Source organism: Staurois parvus, unplaced genomic scaffold, assembly GCF_062004578.1.
Source record: "Staurois parvus isolate SC_StPar_1 unplaced genomic scaffold, SC_StPar_1.0 ptg000261l, whole genome shotgun sequence".
Lineage (NCBI taxonomy): Eukaryota > Metazoa > Chordata > Amphibia > Anura > Ranidae > Staurois > Staurois parvus.
In genome coordinates this window covers 4,780,364-4,799,987 of record NW_028318057.1, presented here as the reverse complement: position 1 = coordinate 4,799,987, position 19,624 = coordinate 4,780,364, and the positions used below count along the sequence as shown (strand labels likewise).

General features: G+C 42.4%; 1 protein-coding gene across 2 annotated transcripts in view; it reads left to right on the top strand.

Moving 5' to 3' along the window:
* Positions 1-19,014, top strand: part of EPS8L3 (EPS8 signaling adaptor L3) — a 195,144-nt gene extending 176,130 nt beyond the window's left edge. Inside the window, exons 17-20 of one of the 2 annotated variants that reach the window (XM_089681196.1) lie at positions 7,918-8,016; positions 8,115-8,203; positions 9,588-9,720; positions 18,765-19,014. In XM_089681196.1, coding sequence (XP_089537322.1) covers positions 7,918-8,016; positions 8,115-8,203; positions 9,588-9,720; positions 18,765-18,770 — 327 coding nt within the window. In that variant the 3' untranslated portion in view covers positions 18,771-19,014. The remainder of the gene's footprint in view (positions 1-7,917; positions 8,017-8,114; positions 8,204-9,587; positions 9,721-18,764) is intronic. The other variant, XM_089681197.1, reaches the window with a different exon arrangement.
* Positions 19,015-19,624: the final 610 nt, after the last annotated feature.

The following is a 19,624-nucleotide window of genomic DNA, read 5'->3' as shown; positions in this document are numbered from 1 at the left end:
AGGAACTTACAATCTAAGGCCCCTAACTCATATTCATACATGCACATACTAGGGCCAGTTTTAAACAGGAGCTACATAACCTACAAGCATGTCTTTGACTTGTGGGAGGAAACCGGAGTACCCAGAGGAGACCCACACAGGGAGAACATGCAAACTCCAGCCAGGTGGTGCCGTGGTTGGGATTTTAACTATAACCCTATTACTAGGCAGAAGTACTAGTCACTTAGCCACTGTACTTCCAGGGGGGTTACATAGTTAGCTGAAAAAAGACAAAAGTCCATCCAGTTGAACCATAAAAAAGTTATAATCCTATACCCACAGTTGATCCAGAGGAAGGCAAAAAAACCAGCAAAGCATGATCCAATTTGCTTCTGCTGGGAAAAAAAATTCCTTCCTGGTCCCCTGAGCGGCAATTAGATATTCCCTGAATCAACTTTACCTATAAATGTGTATCTAAGAAAGAATCCAGGACTTTAATAAATACATCCACTGGGGCTTACACTTCAATAATGTGTCACATTTTCTTTGTTATATTCATGGTCATAGATGCGGTGCCTAAATTGGCACTTGGTCTTAACAACATAAAAGGTACCGCATCCCCAATGCATTTAATATGCATTATTATTCCACATGTTTCACACGATATGAAATTGAGTAGTTTATGCATCTCGCCATTGGGTTCTAGGCAGTAGGTACAAGACCCACATTTAAAGTTGCTGGTGGTTTTACAAGGGTCACCTCTCCCAAATAATAACTGTTTACCAATGCTTTTGTCTGCAATTATTGGATCACCAGTCATTAGGTGTCAATGTTTACCTACAATAGTTCAAATAATCTGATGTTAACAAAGTCATTGCATGATTAATCATGTCCCATTTGAGTTTGAGTTTTCACATCTTTTCGATTCCAATAATTGTTCCTGTCCCTGTCCCTACAGCAACACCCTGCACCTGGAAGTAGTGAGAGTAATCAAATTGCAAGATATTGTAGAAAAACATATGGTACATAGGCTCCAGCACAGACCTGTTATATGGCCAACTTTGATGGCTGAGCTCTTGCAGGAATTTACTAGACACTTCTACCTCAGGTTTATAAGGAATGATCAAAAAAAGTACCACACTATTGATATCAACCAAGTGTGAGCCTGGGTGTACTGATACCCTCTCCAAAATCCTTTGTTGTATTGTGTCTTTCACAAAATATGGAAGACTCGTTACATGTGGTCTCAGGTTTTGGTTAATAAGAATACTCGCATGTTCATAGGAAGATCCGATACCAGCCAAAATCGGTCTCTCTGGGTAGGATTTCATATCCTTATGCGTTTTGGGGTGTGCATAAAAAGTAGGCACCTAAGGATGCCTCACAAATAAATATTCCATAGTATCTTTATCAATTACTACTGCTGTATAAGCCATCTGATCTATTTGTACAAATCTATGCTGAGCTGAAATTGAAATGATTATAACACAGGATTTCTAAAGCGCCAACAGTTTAGTACTGTAGAGTAACAATACAAATCAATGCAAGAGGATTAGCAGGGCCAAGCTCCTGAGAGCTTATAATCTAGTTGTGACAGGTCAGGCTCAGATCAGTAGCTGTAGCAATAGAGAGGTCCATGCCAAACAGCAGGATGAGTACACAAGCAGGTCACCCTTGTGAGTGTTTATTCTAAGCACAAACTGGTCTTCTCCAGTGCTCCTCTTGGTGGAGATAGGTTTTGCTGCCTGGTAGTGCCAGGTTGTGGTTCTCGGGACTGCCCAACCCAGGGTCTGGTGGCAGATGTAACAGGTAGGGAGCTAGCAGAATCAGTCAGTAAACAAACCAAAGGTTCGTAACGAGCAGTTACAGGTTGGGATCAAGAGAAAGCATAGCTGAGAAACAAGCCAAAAATTGGTAAAAAGTGGTTGCATGTTGGGATCAAGCGGAAGAGTAGTCGAAGAATGAGCCAGAGGTTGATTTTGAGTGGTAGTAAAGATATTAATGGCAGCAGGAAGGAAAAAAGCAAGATATTAGCTGGAGAGGAGCACAGTAATTTGGCAAACAGTAAATGCAGAGACATGGCTTAAATCAGGAAGTTCATGGGAGGCACTAAGGGTTTGAGGTTCATCAGAAACAAGACAGAGAGCAAGGTTTTCCAAGGAATCAGGCAGGGAGTTGGCCAACTACTCAGGTGGCACAGCGATAAGAGACACAACCAGACACCACAGAGGTTTCAGGTTCAGATCTGTATCCTGTGGGTCAAGTTAAAAGGTAATAACTGTGAGGGATGAGCTAATGGAAGAAATAAAAGATTCAATCGTTAGCAGGTAAGTCTTCCCTGGGAGAATATTATGAATTCAGTTTCAAAAAGAGTGAGTTTGAGGGAGTGGTATAGAGATGGCATTGAATGTTGTGGGTGTTTATCCAGTGACCAAGGGAGGAGGTGTAGATGGAGAAGAGAAGGGGTCCAAGGACAGAACCTTGGGGAACCCCTACCAAAAGAATAAGTGGAGATGAGGAGACAGAGTTGCAGGCAACACTGAAGGAATGCTGTAATAAGAAGGAGGAGGACCAGGAAGGAGCAGAGTCTTGAAGCCTAAGGGAGTGGAGATTTATGAAAAAGAGCCAGTGGTCAATAGTATCAAAGGCAGCAGAACGTCTAGTAGTATCAGTATGGAGTAGTGGCCATTGGTTTTGGCAGTTAGTAAATCATTAGTGAGTGTAGGGCATTTTTTGTGAAGTGTTCCTCAATAAAGCCAGACTGGAAGGGGTCAAGAAGGTTTTTGAAATAGGGCACTACCACTCCCTATTGGAAAGATTGTATTGCACCTTTGTTTGTAATAATTTTGTGAATTATCCATAATCACCATATTCCTCCCCTTGTCTGAGGGATTCATCGTGAATCCCCAAGTGGACATCAGGGCATAATCCCGGTATCAAATTGTACAGCAACAAATGCCCTGTACAGCAGCAGGGATTGGAGTGGCTGTACATTGGGTGGCAGAAGGGTTCCTCCCTCTCACTGCTGCCTTTCCCGGGCCTTCTTGTCCAGCCGAACCAGCAGAACTGGCTGCATTACACAGAGAGAGAGAGAAACTGAGGTCATCCCTCCCTCTCTGTGACCCCTGAAACCAGAAACCAGGATTTTGTCACTTCTGTTTTCAGCTGTTTGTTTACCTGGCTATTACCATCAGGAAAGTAGCCAATCACACCAGTCTGTCGGCTGCATTGTAGGCCAGAGAAGAGATTTGGGGTCTAATAGACCCCAGATCTCCCAGTAAAGCGTGCCTGTTATTGCCTATTGCCATCAGAAGGAATGTTTATATTCCCTTGTGACATTTTAAAAATGTAAAGGGAAAGTGTAAAAATAAAAAGAAGTAATAAAATAAATATTATAAAATTTTAAGTGCCCTCACAGCTTCGTGGTCGGGCACAAAGGTGTAGGTTGCGCAAGTAAATGTAAATGGTGTTTGCAACACACATGTAAGGTATCACCACGAATGTGATGGTGAGAGCATTGATTCTAACACCCGTTCTCCTGTGTAATCCTCAACTGGTAACCTGTAAAGGTGTTTAAAGCTTCGCCTATGAAGATTTTTAGGTACTGTAGTTTGGCATCATTCCATGGGCGTACGCAGTTTTAAAGCGTGATATGTTAGGTATCTATTTATTCTGCGTAACATCATCCTTTCCATTTTTGCAAAAAATTGTTATATTTTATTAATTTTTATTTATTACAGGTACTTATATGGGGCTGTCAATTTACAGAACGATTTACATACAGTACATATATTGTACATTCACATCAGTCCCTAACCCTCAAGGGGCGTACAATTTAAGGTCCCTAACTCACGTTCAGCATGTCTTTGGAATGTTATTTAGTGTTTGTATGCAATAAAATTAATTACAGTGTATTTTTTTCAAAAAATATTGTGTTTGAAAAACACAAATAACGTGACATAAAAAATTGCAACACCCACCAGGGTCTCTGCTAAAAAATATGTTTGGGGGTTCTAAGTATTATTCTAGAATTGGTCCAGTATTGAAGTGGTTAATCGTGCCTGATATTGCCGACTTATTTAGATTGGTAAATGGCAAATGGTGTAATCACGATTTTGTGCAATTGTCATCACTATCAATTTTATTGTACACTTAACTATGTGTCCTGTTGCTACAACCCAAATCTCTGCAGTGGCTGTTTGAGTTTTTCATAACAAATAGTTTTTTAATGTCTTGGATAAAAAAATTAATATATACAGTTGTGTCCAAAATTATTCAACCCCCACTGAAATTGAGTGTTTTGGCCAGTTTGACATTGCTTTTGATCATTCAGTCATCTTGCTTACATTTACATTAAAGAGGCACTTGTAGGTCAGACAAATATAACATAACAGTTATAATGAAATAACCACAAATGTCTTTTCTGTGCTCACAGCATTATCAGTTTTATTCAACCCCCAAGTGACATTCAATCTTAGTACTTAGTACAGCATCCTTTTACAGTTATAACAGCTTTTAAACGTGAAGCATAGCTTGACACAAGTGTCTTGCAGCGATCTACGGGTATCTTCGCCCATTCTTCATGGGCAAAGGCCTCCAGTTCAGTCACATTCTTAGGCTTGCGCACTGCAACTGCTTTCTTTAAGTCCCACCAGAGGTTCTCAATCGGATTTAAGTCTGGTGACTGCGATGGCCACTCCAAAATGTTCCAGCCTTTCCTCTGCAACCATGCTCTAGTGGACTTGGAGGTATGCTTGGGATCATTGTCCTGTTGAAAGGTCCAACGTCTCCCAAGCCTCAGGTGTGTGACGGACTGCATCACGTTTCCATCCAATATCTCCTGGTACTGAAGAGAATTCATGGTACCTTGCACACGCTGAAGCTTCCCTGTACCTGCAGAAGCAAAACAGCCCCAAAGCATGATTGACCCTCCACCATGCTTCACAGTAGGCAAGGTGTTCTTTTCATCATAGGCCTTGTTCTTCCTCCTCCAAACATAGCGTTGATCCATGGGCCCAAACAGTTCTAATTTTGTTTCATCAGTCCACAGAACACTATCCCACAACTTTTGTGGTTTGTCCACATGGCTTTTGGCATACTGCAGTCGACTCTTCTTATTCTTTGGAGACAGCAAGGGGGTACGCCTGGGAGTTCTGGCACGGAGGCCTTCATTACGCAGTGTGCGTCTTATTGTCTGGGCTGAAACTTCTGTACCCACATCTGACAAATCTTTTCTCAGTTCCTCAGCAGTCACACGGGGACTTCTCTCCACTCTACGCTTCAGGTAGCGCACAGCAGTCGAAGTCAGCATCTTCTTTCTGCCACGACCAGGTAGCGTTTCAACAGTGCCCTTTGCCTTGAATTTGCGAATGATGCTTCCTAAGGTGTCTCTTGGTATGTTTAACATCTTTGCAATCTTCTTATAGCCATTGCCCTTCCTGTGAAGAGAAATCACCTCTTCTCTTGTCTTCCTGGACCATTCTCTTGCCTTCACCATGTTTGTAACCACACCAGTAAATGTCTAGAAGGAGCTGAGTATCACAGTCATTTTAAAGCTGCCTAATTGGTGCTTATTATGCTTGATTGCTGCTCGGTGACATCCACAGGTGTTTTCAATACCTGATGGAAAGCACCTGTATGAACCTCTGTTCTTCAGAGTGGTAGTCTTTAAGGGGTTGAATAATTGTGGCAATGAAGAAACCACATAAGAACCATTTACTACTGTATTACATAAACAATTGATGTCATTTTAGTTGCATTTGGGTAGTTACAACGTCCTTGTAGGATTTGATTCTGAATACAATTCCAAATGTACACTATAGTCCCTAAACCCCTTTACAGCATTGGGGGTTGAATAATTTTGGACACAACTGTACACTGCTCAAAAAAATTAAAGGAACATATTTTAATTAGAGTATAGCATCAAGTCAATTAAACTCCTGGGATACTGATCTGGTCAGTTAAGTTGCAGAGGGGGTTGTTAATCAGTTTCAGCTGCTTTGGCTTTAATGAAATTAACAACAAGTACACTCGATGGGCAACAATGAGACAACCCCCAAAACAGGAATGGTTTTACAGGTGGAGGCAACTGAATTTTTTCCCCTACTTCTCTTTTCTGACTGTTTTTCATTAGTTGTGCAGTTAGCTAGGGTAATTTTCACTACTGGTAGCATGAGGCGATACCTGGACCCCACAGAGGTTGCACACTCAGTCCAACTCCTCCAGGATGGCACATTAATACGTACAATTGCCAGAAGGTTTGTTGTGTCTCCAATCACATGGAGGACATTCCAGGAGACAGGCAGTTACTCTAGGAGAGATAGACAGAGCCATAGAAGGTCCTTAACCCATCAGCAGGACCGGCATTTGCTCCTTTGTACAAGGAGGAACAGGATGAGCACTGCCAAAGCCCTACAAAATGACCTTCAGCAGACCACTGGTGTGAATGTCTCTGACCAAACAATCAGAAACAGACTTCATGAGGGTGGTATGTGCTCACTGCCTGGCACCATAGAGCTTGATTGGCATTTGCCATTGAACACTAGAATTGGCAGGTCTGTCACTGGCACCCTGTACTTTGCACAGATGAGAGCAGGTTCACCCTGAGCACATGTGACAGACATGAAAGGGTCTGGAGAAGCCGTGGAGAACATTATGCTGCCTGTAACATTGTTCAGCATGACAGTTTTGGTGGTGGGTCAGTGTTGATCTGGGGAGGCATATCAATGGAGGGATGCACCTCTACAGGCTAGACAATGGCACCCTGACTGCCAATAGGTATTGGGATGAAATCCTTGGACCCATTGTCAGACCCTACGCTGGTGCAGTGGGTCTGAGTTCCTCCTGGTGCATGACAATGCCCGGTCTCATGTGGCGAGAGTATGCAGGCAGTTCCTGGAGGATGAAGGAATTTGTACCATTGAATGGCCCCCATGCTCGCCTGACCTAAATCCAGTAGAACACCTCTGGGATATAATGTTTTGGTCCATTCGACGCTGCGAGGTTGCACTTCAGATTGTCCAGGAGCTCAGTGATGCCCTGGTCCAGATCTAGGAGGAAATACCCCAGGACACCATACTCATTAGGAGCCTGCCCCATCTTGAGTTGCTGCAATGAAATTTCAGCAAAATGAACTAGCCTGGTACATCATTTTTTCACTTTGAATTTGGGATGTCTTTGAATTCAGTCCTCTGTAGGTTGATAATTTTCATTTCCATCAAACGATGGGGCATCCTTATGTTCCTAACACATTACCCATTCCATATCAGTATACAGTAGATATCCAGCATGATATTTTTCCCCATTGAGATCTGATGTGTTTTCAAAGTGTTCCTTTAATTTTTTTAAGCAGTGTACATAGTAAAATAAATATATTTGGGCGGCATAGTGGCTAAGTGGTTAGCACTTCTACCTGGCAGTACTAGGGTCGCCGGTTCAAATCCCAACCACAACACCACCTGCCTGGAGTTTGCATGTTCTCCTTGTGCCTGTGTGGGTTTCCTCCAGGTACTCCGGTTTTCTCCCACACTCCAAAGACATGCTGGTAGGTGAATTGGCTCCTGTCTAAATTGTCCCTAGTATGTGTATGTATGAATGTGAGTTAGGGACCTTAGATTGTACACCCCTTGAGGGTTAGGGACTGATATGAATGCACAATATATATATGTAAAGCGCTGCGTAAATTGATGGCGCTATATAAGTACCTGAAATAATAATAATAAAATAATAATATTTAGTTAGGCAGCAAATAATAATTGGAATGGAGTCACAGAAGCAACTAGGCATAAAATGAAACCAGAATAGTTTTCTTCACTTTGCAATGCCTTAATAAATATGCCTGGACATATCACTGTCTTATAGCATGGATGTTTACTTTCCTTAGAAGAATGTAACACACTTCATTATTATAAACATATATTATTGTTTATTGTATTGCAGGTTTTAGATCAGAGCAGGCAGTGGTGGCTGGTTGAAAATTCTCAGGGGCACAGGGGTTTCATCCCAAGCAACATACTGGAGAGCACAGACAATGGACAGGTATATAGATGACTAAATGTGGATTGCTTTAAATGTCTAAACAAATGAATTGTGTAGTTTTCCACAGAAAACAATATCTATGTTTTTCTGTGGTACAGTTGCCAGAACAGTCATTCATATCATTAAAACCAAGTTCAGCCCCAGAAGAAGTGACAGCATGGTTAAAAAACAAGGGATTCTCAAGGATGTAAGTATTGCTATTTACTTACTAGACTTGGCCCAATGCATTAATAGCAGAAAAAGAAAGATGCTAGGGCAAAGTAATGGGAGCTATATTAGCTGACTTATTTTTGAAGGGACATACTAAAGTTGTTTTTCTTTTTTTTTTTTTTCCTTTCAAACTTGTATTTAATAAAATGGGTAATCAGCCCAATGATAAGACAGAGAGTACCTGTAACTTGTAGTTTACCAAACAGGTAAAAAAAATTAGAAACAATACTGCAAAGCAGGTTCAGGATGGCAAAAAACATGCATACACTGTAGAATAATGAAAGCTGCATGAACACATGAAAGCTGCACAAACATGGACTCTTTGACTCATTCAGAGCAAAATGGTTGCATAGCTTAGTCTCTGACAGAGAATCACTGCTTCAGTTGAACAGCACAGAACACAGCTACTTTTGATTATCCTTAAAGATAGCATCTCCCACAGCAAAGTCCAGAGTAACACTGGTAACAGAGGTGAACAGCTGAAGGTATACACGGCCCATAGAAAAAGCTCCACCCCACTAGAACAGGAATACTTTTGGGAGGATCAGGGAGGAGATCTTCACAGTAGTTGGGTCTTTTGCATAATCTACATGCAAATAGGCTCTGGTCCAGCTGCCTGTATGCCAGTTTTTCTCTGGTGTGGTCTCTCTGAGCTGCTAAGGGAGGGAAACTGGGGAGCTTATCTTCCCTGGGAGTGTCCAGGAACCCAATTATTGGAAAAAAAGTTAAAGAGGTTGGAGTCTACATCTGAGCATTGAGGGCAATGTGCACAAGCTTTTTCTGGGTTAGTAATTTACTAAAGCCTAATACACATGGGCTGAATATCATGCAGCTTTGGCCGATTCAATAGAAACCGGCCGACATTCGGCCCGTATGTACGGCAGCCGGTCCAGCTTCTGTTGAAGAGGCATAACCGAAAAAGATCTGCCGATTGGCTCCCAATCAACGCTCTCAGCCAATGGCTGAGAGCACTGACCGGATTGTTCTAGCGGGGGGCTGCTCCAACTGTCACAATACAATAGCACAGCAGGGGAGATCGCTATACTAACATTGCATTTTTTTAATCAGCCCACTGGGTTGAACATAAAAAAACTAGCATTGTGTACTAGGCTTTAGTAGTGAGGCGGGAATATATGTAAAATCAGTAGAACAAGCACATTTTAAAAGTGGGTCAGCAATGGTAGCTCCCATATTCCAGTTCTAAAACAATCCCTCTGAATAAATGAAGGGGAAAAAACAGAAGTTAAATCATTCTAAAGTTTAAAATAAGACATTTTGTAAAAAATAAGTGTTCAACTTTTCATAAAATGTCATCACAAGGCCATCCTTTTACATCCTCCTTTGTGTATCCTATTTATCAGCACTATTAAGTGCTTAGGAGTTCTGAATGGTAGTCAGTTGCTGGAACTGTCCCGTGATGAACTAAAGTCTGTTAGTCCTGAAGAAGGTGGCCGTGTATTTTTTCAGCTCAATGAAGTTCGATCATCTCTAGGAGTAAGTTGTTTATTAAGTTGTTTATTAGATATTTGTACACTAGAAATGCATTTTAAATAAGCTTTGCATCAAGATTTTATTTTTCATATTGGGTAGTTTTGCAAGATGGCAATTCCATGTTATACACTTGGCTTTTTTTACATTTGATCTTTTCCTAGTATACAATTAAAAACAGAGAGGTGGTGATAAGTTTCCTTTTTTTTATGCCAAAAAGTATATTGCACTACACTGGAAAAAACCTGAAATTCCTGACTTACAAATGTGGATTAGGTTAGTCAATGAGGCTTTACCTATGTAAATATTGATCTATATTGCTAGAGGTTGCTCACGTTAATTTGTTAAAATTTGGTCTCCCTGGACTTCCTCTGTATCTGGGGACACTGAGGTTTAGACTTCTATGCCCATTATTGTATCTCCCCATTTGGGCCTCCGCTAACATTTTTAGCTCCTAATTTACCATCTGGATGTGGACTTTGTCCTGTAATATATTCACCAGCTAAGTTGTTTGTTTCTTTACTGTACCACTGATGGGAATGTACACAATATTTGTGAACCTTGTTATCTGTTTTTTTTGTGAGCTGTATTATGCACCCATCACTGGGTACTCTGTTTCTGATTGTTTTTGTTTGTTTATTTGGAAAATTAATAAACTTACCTTAAAAAAAAGAGAGGCGGGGGGAGGGCCATATGCACACAGTGGTCAATGATACATCTGTTCTAAGCTAGCCTTGTATCTAGCCTTGTAGCCTTCAGAAGCAATTTGGCAGATTAATTAGTTCAGTCAGCCTGCCATCTTCAGTCACATGGCCTGGGAAAGCACTTTTTTACCTTTCCGCTCCAGTGCATTGTCATGGCAGACTGCTGGCCACAAAAAGAAGCCTAAAACCAAGCTGATAGATGGAGCATTGACACATATGCCATTCAAGATGGAGACCGCAAAGGAGAGTGAAGCGGTAGCCCAGTAAAAGCACTCATGAAGAAGAACCTACAGCCGATCTATAAACAAAATTTACTGCCTAAACCTGATACACTGCAAAAAGAGCCACAAACAACATCCAAACAAATCACTGAAAAGATTTTAAAGGAGATCAGGGAACTTGGACACTGGATAGCATAGACCTCATGACTATGGACATACAGTGGATAAAAAAAGTCTACACACCCCTGTTAAAATGTCCTGTTTCTGTGATGTAAAAAAATGAGACAAAGATAAATAATTTCAGAAATTTTCCACCTTTTAATGTAACCTATAAACTGTACAACAAATTGAAATAATTTAGGTGGAGGGGAGTAAAAAAAAACCTAAAATAATATGGTTGCATAAGTGTGCACACCCTTAAACTAATACATTGCTGAAGCACCTTCGATGGTATTCAGGTCTGGGTTCTGGCTGGTCCATTCCAAAACTTTAATCTTCTTCTGGCAAAGCCATTGCTTTGTGGATTTGGATGTATGCTTTGGGTCGTTGTCATGCTGAAAGATGAAGTTCCTCTTCATGTTCAGCTTCCCAGCAGAATCCTGAAGGTTTTGTGTCAATTCTGACTGGTATTTGGAACTGTTCAGAATTCCCTCTACCTTGACCCAAGTTCCAGCTGAAGAAAAACAGCCCCAAAGCATGATGTTGCCACCACAATGCTTCACTGTGGGCATTTTGGTGATGTGCAGTGTTGTTTTTGCGTCAAATATATCTTTTGGAATTATGGCCAAAAAGTTCAACCTTGGTTTCATCAGACCATAACACATTTTCCCACATGCTTTTGGGGGACTTAAGATGTGTTTTTGCAAAATTTTGCCAGGCTTGGATGTATTTCTTCGTAAGAAAAGGCTTCCGTCTTGCCACCCTACCCCATAGCCCAGACATATGAAGAATACGGGAGATTGTTGTCACATGTACCGAACAGCCAATACTTGGCAAATATTCCTGCAGCTCCTTTAATGTTTCTGTAGGCCTCTTGGCAGCCTCCCAGACCAGTTTTCTTCTCGTCTTTTAAATTTTGGAGGGATATTGAGTTCTTGGTAAAGGCACTGTTGCGCCAGATTTTCTCTACTTGAAGATGACTGTCTTCACTGTGTTCCATGGTATATCTAATGCCTTGGAAATTCTTTTGTACCCTTCGCCTGACTGATACTGTCACAAATCTGTGGTAGTGAGTCCTTGTAGACCGCCAACTCGGGGTTCCCCAGGGCACGGAGTCTAAGCCCCAGCCTGCTTCTTCACCAGATCCCTGATGGTGGGGATGGACTTGCAGCAAGCTGGAACCAGGTTGCGGCAACCAGGTGCACCCAGTTGAGGATGCGGAGACCAATTGCGTGAGCAGAGTGTAATCCTGGAGACAACAGGGGAGCCAGTAGACAAGCTGAGGTCAGGACGGGTGGAGATCAGCACAATCAGTGGACGAAGCCGGCGTCGGTGCATGGGTAGTCAGATACAGCATACAAGCGTAGCAACAGCCAGGAGCTCAGAGAACTAAGAAGTTGCTTAGGCAAAGTGGGCTAGACTGAGCTTGTCTATATAGACAAGCAAACTAGGAGGCGGGCCAGGAAGTGATGGAAGGGAAAGAAATAAAACCCAGAGGATAGCAGACGATGCCCATAGGTGAGCACATACAAACCACACATGTGAAAGGAATCAGGAGCAGCACTGCAGCAAGGAGGTAAGAATGCACAGACAAGAAACTGCAGGCTAACTTGTGACAAATACCTTTTAACAATGAGATCCCTCTGATGCTTTGGAAGCTCTCTGTGGACCATGGCTTTTGCTGTGGGATGCAACTAAGAAAATGTCAGGGAAGACCAACTATAACAGCTAAACTTTATTTGGGGTTAATCAGAGGCACTGTAATGATGGCAGGTGTGTACTGACTCCTATTCAACATGATTTTGAATGTGATTGTTTAGTTCTGAACACAGCTACATCCCCAGTCATAAGAGGGTGTGCACACTTATGCAACCACATTATTTTAGTTTTTTTGTTTACTCCCCCCCCCAGAAGATTTCAGTTTGTTTTTCAATTGAGTTGTACAGTTTATAGGTCACATTAAAGGTAGAAAAAGTTCTGAAATGATTTGTCTCATTTTTTTACATCACAGAAACCTGACATTTTAACAGGGGTGTGTAGACTTTTTATATCCACTGTAGAGAGCTACAAGCTAGATTCAGAGGGCCTCAGGAAGCAGCACTCATTATTACCTTCTAAGACTAAAGGCACAGAAAACAATCTCCACATTCAGAGTATACAAAGTACAGTAATAGATCTATTCTCCACCTCTCTTCCAGGAGTTAGCCACAGTGATCCCAGGTGAACACTTAGAGCTGGAGAGAGATTATTATGCCTTAACAGGAAAACAACATCTGGAGCCCCCAGGAACATTATAGTAAACTTCCTTTATCGTTGTTGAAAAGAATGACTATTGCAAGCAGCGCATGAGAAATCACTACTTGTCTTTAATGTATTTTCATATAACCTGACATCGCAACCAGCATGATTATGAAGAGAAGAGTCATACCTGGAAACTTTAAAACACCACCATCTTCCTAGAAATGGGGGCAACTCTTCTGCCCACTACCTTCAAGGGCCACCACCAGTTTGCCGATTTCTGTGGGAGCTCCTAACCTCCTATAGAACGCTACCGCTCAGCCAAAAGGAAGCTGCATCAAGCAACCGCGTACCAACATCCATCCTCATCTCTCACCACCTTCAGTAGGCTGACTACCTAATGACACAATTCTCTGCTTGCCACCTTGTTTCATCCTCTTCAGTCAATGTTTTCCATTAATGTCATCACTAGCTGACTTTTCTGCACTTTTTAACTCCTGCATATAAAAAATGCCCAGGGTTAGTTTTTCATTTTTGATCGAATTGCTGCCGTCCTGTTTGCCCATTGGATTGTTACCTCATATGGTCCTCACCTTCCCTGAGACCTCTAAAGCAATATCAATCACTATAATGCGGATTTAAGTGTTGGGCCACCACTGGAAACACACAGTGGACAGATGGCTAACCACCGGAAACTTGCCTTCTCTCCCAGTCTTGCCTAGTGGCCTCAGTATTCTTGAGTTGTTCCTTACTATATATATTTCCCTCTGCCTGCAATATTCCATATTCATATCCACCTCATTCCCAATATCTTGTGGCACAAGACAGAGATATTTGCTGCTTCCCCCTCTTTTTTCACATTGACCATAGAACTCCAAGCTCTTATGACTAGAAATGATCACGACATCCACAGCATAGAACTGACAAGAATACAATATAAATTAAGACTTTGTGTATGATGCACTACATCTCATTTATGAAATGGACTTGCAGTTAAAAGCTTATCTATCCATCAGAAAGAATTCAAACTCCCTTCTCTTGAGCTCTTCCACTACTTACAGGTGAAATACAGTATAATTTGAATGATTAATATTACCTCTTCACTTTCCATTGCATTCACTTCTTCTTAATCCAAATATCTGAACAGCATGCACGTAAAAGGTATGGTATCGGTCTTTTAAATTTGAGACCCTCCACACTACGACCATACAAGTTCAAGTGGGAAGATGAACTGTGAACATCTCTGGAAGTGGAAGACCCAAAGATTCCAAATGTCAGGATGGCAACTGCCCCAGTGTCCTCCAGCTACAGTGGATGGGATTGCAAATGAAACGATGTTGCCATAACTTAGGAGTGTAGACCAACAGCCAGCTTTCAGTAGTGGAAAGCACTACTGAAAAAGTTAGACCTGGGAGCTGGATCTGTGGAGGAGAAGCCACACTGGATCACACTAGAAAAGGTAAGACCTGTTACCTGGAATAGGATCGCCTTGGAGTACACTAGAGCAAGTGATATAGGATTCGCAGGACATGGACTCTAAGACTCAGACAGCATTCACCAGCGACCTGAGTTCAGCCTGCTCTAAGCACCATGAACTATGAGTCGAAAAACACCAGGAAGAAGCTCTGGAGCAGATAAGATAACTGTGGACAACAGTGGAGTGGAATAGGTCATAGAAACATAAAGGAGTGATGGCAAAAAAGACCAGCAGGTCTATCAAGTCTGCCCCATATATACACTGCTCAAAAAAATTAAAGGCACACTTTGAAAACACATCAGATCTCAATAGGGAAAAATATCATGCTGGATATCTATACTGATATGGACTGGGTAATGTGTTAGGAACATAAGGATGCCCCATCGTTTGATAGAAATTAAAATTATCAACCTACAGAGGACTTAATTCAAAGACACCCAAAAATCAAAGTGAAAAAATTATGCAGCAGGCTAGTCCATTTTGCTGAAATTTCATTGCAGCAACTCAAAATGGTACTCAGTAGTTTGTATGGCCCCCCACGTGCTTGTATGTATGACTGACAACTTCAAGGCATGCTCCTAATGAAGCAAAGAATGGTGTCCTGGGGTATTTCCTCCCAGATCTGGACCAGGGCATCACTGAGCTCCTGGACAGTCTGAGGTACAACCTGGTGGCATTGGATGGACAGAAACATGATATCCCAGAGGTGTTCTATTGGATTTAGGTCAGGCGAGTGTGGGGGCCATTCAATGGTATCAATTCCTTCATCCTCCCGGAACTGCTTGCATATTCTCTCCACATGAGGCCAGGCAACGTCGTGCACCAGGAGAAACCCAGGTCCCACTGCACCAGCTTAGGGTCTGACAATGGGTCCAAGGATTTCATCCCAATACCTAATGGCATTCAGGGTGCCATTGTCATTGTCCTTGCACAAAGGAGCAGATACTGGTCCTGCTGATGGGTTAACGACCTTTTACGGCCCTGTCCAGCTCTCCTAGAGTAACTGCTTGTCTCCTGGAATCTCCTCCATGCTCTTGAGGCTGTGCTGAGAGACACAGCAAACCCTTCAGGAATTGTCTGCATACTTTCGCCACATTATCATGCACCTGGAGGAACCCAGGACCCACTGCACCAGTGTATGGTCTGACAATGGGTCCAAGGATTTCATCCCAATACCTAATGGCAGTCAGGGTGCCATTGTCTAGCCTGTAAAGGTCTGTGCGTCCCTCCATGGATATTCCTCCCCAGACCATCACTGTCCCACCACCAAAACGGTCATGCTGAATGATGTTACAGGCAGCATAACATTCTCCATGGCTTCTACAGGCCCTTTCACGTGTGTCACATATGCTCAGGGTGAACCTTCTCTCATCTGTGAAAAGTACAGGGTGCCAGGGACCTGCCAATTCTGTGTACATGGCAAATGCCAATCGACCTCTATGGTGCGAGGTAGTGAGCACAGGGCTCACCACTAGAGGACATCAGGCCCTCAGGCCACCCTCATGAAGTCAGTTTCTGATTGTTTGGTCCTAGACATTCACACCAGTGGCCTGCTGGAGGTAATTTTGTAGGGCTGTGGCAATTCTCTTCCTTGCACAAAGGAGCAGATACTTGTCCTGTTGATGGACTTTTTACGGCCCTGTCCAGCTCTCCTAGAGTAACAGCTTGTCTCGTGGAATCTTCTCCATGCTCTTGAGACTATGCAGGAGACACAGCAAACCTTCGGGCAATGGCGCCTATTGAGGAGCTGGACTGCCTGTGCCACCTATGTAGGGTCCATGTATTGCCTCATGCTACCAGTAGTGACACTGACCCTAGCCAAATGCTCAACTAGTGAAAAACAGTCTGAAAAGATGAGTAGGAAAAATATGTCAGTGACCTCCACCTGTAAAACCATGCCTGTTTTGGGGTCATCTCATTGTTGCCCATCTAGTGCACCTGTTGTTAATTTCATTAACACCAAAGCAGCTGAAACTGATTAACAACCCCCACTGATACTTAACTGACCAGATCAATATCCCAGGAGTTTAATTGGCTTGATGCTATACTCTGATTTAAAAGCGTTCCTTTAATTTTATATATATATACACTTTTTTTGCCCTAGCATAGATCTATGCTTGTCCCAAGCATGTTTCAATCCACTTATTGTTGACTGACGCACTACCTCTGCTGGAAGTCTATTCCAAGCATCAACTATATTGGTAAAACACTACTTTCTAAGATGAATTTTCAGTTTTCCTCCTGCTAGTTTGAGGTCATGTTCCTGTGTTCTTGATTTTAGCTTAAAGTGATTGTAACCTTCACACATGAAATATGAATAAAGCATATACCTCTATAGTGTGTACGTGTCTCAATCCAGAGCACTAATTGTAATTTCAGTCTGCTGCCCTGTTCCTCTACTATCTCTATGAATCACTTCTGACAAGTTTTCTTGACATCAAGAGAATAAGGGTGACATGGGAGGGACCTCCAGCCAGTGCAAATATGCCAAACGCCCCCCCCAAAAAAATGTATGAACATTATGTGTCAGCAAAAAATTTCCTCCCAAAAATATTGAGTACTAATCTGCACACCCAAGCATAAATATCCCTTTGCAAGCCAAAATTCTCCCCAAACAAAAATTCCCTCTTCCAGTACTCCTGGTGGCTTGTAGGTAGGCACTCTCTATGCAGTGCACCCCACTTCACATGATACCACAGCGCCCAGAGAAACTGCCCCTTCTGCCCACTCCATGTCCAGGCCCTGCCTCCAGCAGATTGACAGCCTCAGCACTGTTTATATGTGCTGTATGTAGGGGGGTGTCCCTTCCCTCCAATCCGATCTCAGAGCTCTCCTCACTGAGCTCTGCAGTGTGTTTTTATTAAACTAAGCCTGTTCTTCATTAAATTCTTCTTATGCCTAGGTTCACACTAGTGTTGCTGCATGATGATACATTTTTCAGTGCATTTTTGTAGTGCGAATCTGCACATTTTTCATGTTTCATGTGTTTTTTTTGTAGGAGAAGGAGACTGGATTTTATACACAAAATTATGTAAAAAACACACTAAAAAGCATGTACATGCATTTTACATGTGTTTTTGGTGCATTCACAAATGTGTTGCACCAAAAGAAGCACATGGACCTTTGCAAGAAAGCACTGCAGTGCTGTGCAGCATGACAGCAAAGGCAAGAGAAAATGCACTAATGTGAATGGAAGCTTAACTGCTGTTGTAGATAAGACCCAATACAGGGGTATTGAATTAAAATTAAAAGGAGGTCCAGTCACTAAAATCTTCTTCTGGCCGAGGTCTGAAAATAAATGACCCCATTAGTGCTCCCCCTTACATCAGGTTCCCTCTCCAGAGTAATTTATTACATTGGGTGCCACCATCAGACTTCCCCCCTAAATCAGTTGCCACTGTCAGAGTACCCCCCTATTTCAGGCATTCCCATCAGAGCTCCCCCTTAAGTAATTTGTTCCCATCAGATTTCCCCATACATCAGCCATTTCCATCAGAATGCCCCCTTAGATCAGTCATTCCAATCAGAATGCCCCCTTACATCAGGTTTCTGCATCAGAAGGCCCACTTACATTTGTTGTCTCCCATCAGTGTGCCCCCTTACTTCAGTTGTCCCTATTAGAGTGCCTCATTATATAAGGTTCCCCTAACATGATGACACCTTACATATGGTGTGCCCATCAGTGTGCCCCCTTACATTAGGTGTGCCCATCAGAGTTCTCTTTTACATCAGTTTTCCCCATCAGAGTGCCCCTTTACATCAGGTATTCCCATCACATTGCCACCTTACATCAGGTATTGCCGTCATAGTGCCCCCATACACTCAAAGTACCCCTTTCCATCATATTTCCCCATCAGAATGCCCCTTTACATCATACATCATACATCATCAGAAAAACACACCCTACCTTGAGGGCAGACAGGAGCTTGCCGGGATCCTTGCTGAAGGGAACGGGGTGTGCTCTTGTGGACAGGCAGGGAGTGGGAGCTGGGAGAGACAGTGAGCTGCAAGGAGCAAGGTGCATGTGTGATGTAATTGTTTGCCAGGATGACCACCCTGCTGAGTAGTGGATCTGTCATTCTAGTCTGGTGGGCTGGCAGTCGGCATCAGGCGGTAGCGCTGCTCGGGCGATTCTCGGACCACGGTCTGACATTTAGTGGCCACTGACCTAATATGGTACATATTGTTTAAAGGAAAATGATGTATACTGCACATTAATCATTAATCTCTTTTGTCTTTTGCCTTTTTCAGATATAAGTACTTGATCCAGGAATTGGGACCCGATGCTTTTATGGGAAGATAATTTTAAGATCTAAAACAAAATATTCTACTTACTAATCAATGCTTAAATTGTTGTGATGTGCTGCTATTTTTCATTTTTTTGTAACTGTTTATTCAACTGTTTCAAACAGTTGCACATGAGTATAGAAATACGTGAATAGAAACAACAAAGATCAGTATGTGGAATCCAAGCATAAAGAAATAAAAAAAATAGAAACAATGACAGTCTCTTATGAGTCCTTATTACATAGTCATGTGAAAATATATCCCATGAGAGCTGTTGACTTGTTCTACATACATGAGCATTAGATCTTAAAGAATATATAAACCCAACATTATTTATTCCTGATATGTGCCTGCTGTGCCATGTACTGGAAAAAATATACTGTTATTTCTGTATTGCTTCCTTTGTGTGAAATTCCTGGTGTTCCAACCAGTCATTCTGCCTTGATATTAAAAATTGACCACACTATGCAGGAGAACACACCATGGTCAGTTCTCTAGCTATGCTGGGAACTCAGTGTGCTCTCCTCTAATGATCAGACTTCTGCTAACAAGCTCACCCTCCTGAAAGGGTTGTTTTACAAAGTGAGGGTTTACATGTTCTTTCCCTACTGCAATTTAGAAAAATGGCTACAGCACTGTCAGTTGGTTCTGGGAGGGCATCCAGAACCATACCCCCCGTGCATTCCCTGGGGCAGGCACTGTGTGCAAACTGTGATCGCTGTATCCTTCATACACAGCTGGTCACATGTCCAGGTAAAGGGCCAATCGGAGCTGTCTTTCACCATGTGACCAGCTGTGTCCACTCACAGCTGATCACAGTGTAA